Below are 4,251 nucleotides of genomic sequence, written 5' to 3'. Positions count from 1 at the left end.
GTGCATGACCTCAGCACACACACACACACACCCTGCTGCAGTATAAAGGCTGCCGTGCATCATCATCCTCCACCCTCAGGACCCGATAACTTCTACCTGAACTCCCACTGAGGTAAGGTCAATATTTAGATGGAGAAAATATGAAACAGATTTTTACAACAATATAAATCTGTTATTTAACTCTTTCTGCAAACTTAGGTGGAACAAAGCAATACTTTGAGAAAACGTAGAATAGTACTGATTTATTTGTGTACTTTTTGTAGTGAAAAGGGTAAAAGACGTGTGAGAATGACCGACCTGGAGACCTCGATGTCGACCATCATCGCTGTGTTTCAGAAGTACTCCGAGAGGGAGGGAGACAAACACAAGCTGAAGAAGAGCGAGCTGAAGGAGCTGCTGCACGACGAGCTGCCGGACCTCATGGCGGTGAGAGCAAAAAGCTAAATATATAACTTCAGTTTGAACTGACTTGTTTGTAATTCAACATATTTGCAATGTTATTTATGTAGTTTAGTTGTTTTTTGGCCATTTTTTGTGCAGTTAACTCCTAAAAACTATGTTTGAAAATGTGACTCCACTACAAGTGAAAGACTTGCATTCAATGTTAAGGAAAGAAGGAAGAAAATTAGCCATTTCTTTTCAATTCAAAGTTAAAGGATTAAGAAATAAGGCAATAGGGAACTGTGTACAATTTTTTTTTATTTGTGTGCACTAACCTACTTTTCATTTCCATATAACACTACTTCAGATGTTTTTTTAAGTATAAAGTAGGTTAAAAAGAAATAGGACCTTAACCAGATAAAGTATTAATATGCATTTAAAGCTGAGATGTCCCGCCCATTAGCCTATCACGTTCAATGTGTTGGAGCGCTAGCCAATAGAGGTGGGAGTGTTACATAGTGATGTCACTGAGTTGACCTGAGTTGACCTGCCCCCCCCCCGCAGCATGTGAAGGACCAGGCGGCTCTGGACAGCCTGATGGAGACTCTGGACGCCGACGGAGACTCCGAGTGTGACTTCCAGGAGTTCATGACCTTCATCTCCATGGTGACCGTCTGTTGCCACGACTACTTCGAGCACGAGCACGAGGACGAATAAAGAGCAAGGGGGGCTACAGTAAATTATACAATAGAAGAAGAATAAGCCTAGCAACGAGCAACCAGCAGGGCATTGTGGGAAAACTAGTCACTGCTGTGGTTTGGCTGCAAAACAGGTCTGACCCACAGATTAAAATCAACCTTCTGTTTTATTTTAGAGGATAAATGTCCAGTAAATCTTTGTCCTACGAAATAATGTTCTCAAATAACCAAACTGTACACTCAATTACGTTCCTAGGGAAACTGATTTGCTCCCGTTACAGGACAAACTAAACTACCTGGTTACCACGGTTTGGATTCAATTGCGTCATTTTGAACTCTTGTTGACTATCAGATATGGAAAGTGATTTGTCAGTTTGTTGTTGGCTAAAAAATGTATTTCAGCAGCTTTTGAGTTTCAGCTAATCTAGAAGCCTCTTTGCAATTCATAATTTAGGAGTTGACCAGAAAAATATGTTAGTAAAATAAACGTAGTCTTCAAGTAAAATAAGTTTAAAATGGCTTTTTTTATTGACGCTGGCTTACAGTTTGGTAGAAAGGTAATCATATATGTTATAACAATAATGGAGTCATAATCTATTTCAAATGTCTAGCTATTAATCCAAACATGTTCAGATTGAGTCGCCTGTAGCCAACGATGGGATGCAACCTGCTAGATTAACAAATAAGAATCTACTTTCACACTCTTCACATGCAAAGGAGACATTTGATTGGTAGAAACATGTCGAAACAGAGTTTGATGATGTGTATTTTGAAATGTTGAATACTGGTTAGATGTGAAATGAATAAATGATCAACGTGTGACTCCTGAGTTTGAAGGAAGTGAACTTCCATTGCACTGCACAGCTCTGACCTAATGTGATGACACTGTGAGCCCCCGCAGGTACACTGAAAACACAACAACTTCTTTGGTTTTAATAACTTTATTAAACGTTTGATCTGTGAATAAATATCTGAACCGTCTGCGACACTCAGCAGCATAAATATACATGAAACAGAAACACGTTACATTCAGAATACTTCAGTCGCTGCAGGCCGGGACCACATCCAACCAACACATATTGCTCAATTGATCGTACAATCATGAAATATGTATTGCCTATAGTGTCTCAAAATATTGCATTTTGTGCTTCTTTTACTCATTTTTAACCTTTAAATAACAATTCTAATCCAACTGAATGAACTGATGCCTAAAATGCACTACATTTGGAGTGTAGATAATATATATGTTGATTGCCTGTTTCAGTTTGTCCGCACAGAATCAACATCCAAACTTCAGACACGCTACAAAAACACAGAACAACGTCTGGAAACATCTGCACGACCTCTCACTACATCAGATTCTTCAGCACATCACAGAATGCACAAAAACAATCCTTTTCGCGATATATAGCTGCTTCTCTTTGTGTTTCTAATCTGGACCTTCCTGAGTATTCTGCAGGAACCGCGACACACGCCTCGTACTTCCTGTGATACAGTCCAGAGGCATTAAAGCCTCCACTTTCAATCACATGTTCAGATGAATAGCAATGATAACATTTAAACACCTCTGGATTGAAAGCAGTAACGGGAAGCAACAGCTGCACTCAACAAGGACATTATCTTTGACTTGGATGAACATCAAACTCTTTAAATCCACTTGACCATAACCTTCAAATATACATATAGAGCTTTGTGGAGGCTGCTAGTTCAATTCACCAATTTAATTAAAGTCTCTTTTGGACTAGATTTGATCTTTAGTCTTAAATTAAAATAAAGAAAATGTAAATACACTGAACAAAGAAAAAGTCCATATTATTCTTTATGGCTGCATTAATAAAAATACACATAATGTGATTGTTTTGATCAGCATGTTAAACGTATCTTCAACAAGTTCAGTTTTATGTACTTAGTGAACTTCATGATCTCCAGTTACATTTATAATAATCTGTGTGTTGAGTGCAAGCGTTAACATATAAAACCTCTGGGATGTTTACAGTAATTCAAGCTGCTGTCAGCGCTGGCAGTGTCATTTATAATATGTAAAACTCTTTTCCTCAGACAGCCTGAACTTTGGCTGACAATATTTCCTTACAAAAGATAAATATCAAATCATACAGAGTAACAGTGACGAATACAACGACAGTTGAAGACGGTGAAAAGGAAACGCTGTCCAGAGTTTCAGTGAAATATAACTCCTTACACGACTACGTTAAACCTGTACGTATTTACACTCATGTCAGGAATATACACACACTACATTTTATCTTAAACAGATAAATATCACACACACACTTGAGTGTTGGGGAGGATACCACCATGATGATGAAGTGATGAAGGTTTAAACCAGGGTTTGAAATGCCCCATACTTCCAGTTTTTTTTAAGCTTTTCAGAATAAAAACCATAATTTATAAAGTAAATAACAAAAGTGCGGGGACTCACCAGCCGCAGCTGAATTTACCCAGCATTCAATGCGGCGGCTGGTCCTTAAAAAGCTACAAAGCTGAATACAGAAGGGGAAATACAACAATATATTCCTCACTTAAAGTAAATACAATATATAATATATTACAAAACCGACAACATCAAGTAGCATGAGGAGGGGCTTTCCTTCTGGAGGGGGGTCCTGTGTGTAAAGGGAACCTTAAGTCGTTTCTAAAGGGGTTTTTACGGTTGTAATGTTAACTGTTTTCTACGAGTTATGGCTCTCTTGCTCTCTGACCTTGTGATGCAGATTAACACGTTTCCTCCCAGCCTCCCCCTTCCTCCCTCAGAGCAGCCCGTCCAGGTTGGTCTCGCTCTTCTCTTTGTCCTCGGCCACCTCCAGAGGGCTGTACTTGGCGTGGTAGTCTCGGAGGATGGTGACGACGTCGTGGTGTCCGAAGTGGACCGCCTCGTCCTGAGGGGTGTTCCCCCACCTGCAGAGGCAGCGGAGAGTTAGAGGAGCGCGACGACATGTAGCCGTTCATAAAAACACGCTATTTACCTGTCCTTGGGAACCGGGTTGACTTTACAACCCTCCAGCAGGAAGCGGACCACCTCTCCATGCCCTGAGACACAGACACACACACACACACACACACACACACACACACACACACACACACACACACACACACACACACACACACACACACACACACACACACACACACACACACACAGGCTCTCGTT

General features: G+C 40.3%; 2 protein-coding genes across 2 annotated transcripts in view; one reads left to right on the top strand and one right to left on the bottom strand.

Annotated features, from left to right (window-relative positions):
- s100b (S100 calcium binding protein, beta (neural)) lies at positions 1 to 1,901 on the top strand. Its single transcript, XM_010778763.1, has 3 exons — positions 1 to 112; positions 264 to 426; positions 946 to 1,901. Exons 2-3 carry the CDS (start codon positions 289 to 291, stop codon positions 1,096 to 1,098), a joined length of 291 nt encoding a protein of 96 aa, XP_010777065.1. The 5' UTR covers positions 1 to 112; positions 264 to 288; the 3' UTR covers positions 1,099 to 1,901.
- The window catches only part of LOC104952007 (glutaminase kidney isoform, mitochondrial), a 19,498-nt gene continuing 16,699 nt past the window's right edge, over positions 1,453 to 4,251 (bottom strand). The window contains exons 11-12 of the mRNA XM_010778765.1: positions 4,064 to 4,127; positions 1,453 to 3,995 (exon numbers count right to left, since the gene is read on the bottom strand). Of these exons, the coding sequence (XP_010777067.1) occupies positions 3,848 to 3,995; positions 4,064 to 4,127 (212 nt within the window). The 3' untranslated portion in view covers positions 1,453 to 3,847. The remainder of the gene's footprint in view (positions 3,996 to 4,063; positions 4,128 to 4,251) is intronic.

This window comes from Notothenia coriiceps, unplaced genomic scaffold, assembly GCF_000735185.1.
Source record: "Notothenia coriiceps isolate Sejong01 unplaced genomic scaffold, NC01 NC01_scaffold00019360, whole genome shotgun sequence".
NCBI lineage: Eukaryota > Metazoa > Chordata > Actinopteri > Perciformes > Nototheniidae > Notothenia > Notothenia coriiceps.
The sequence above is the reverse complement of the archived record's forward strand: the minus strand, read 5'-3'. Positions and strand labels throughout refer to the sequence as shown.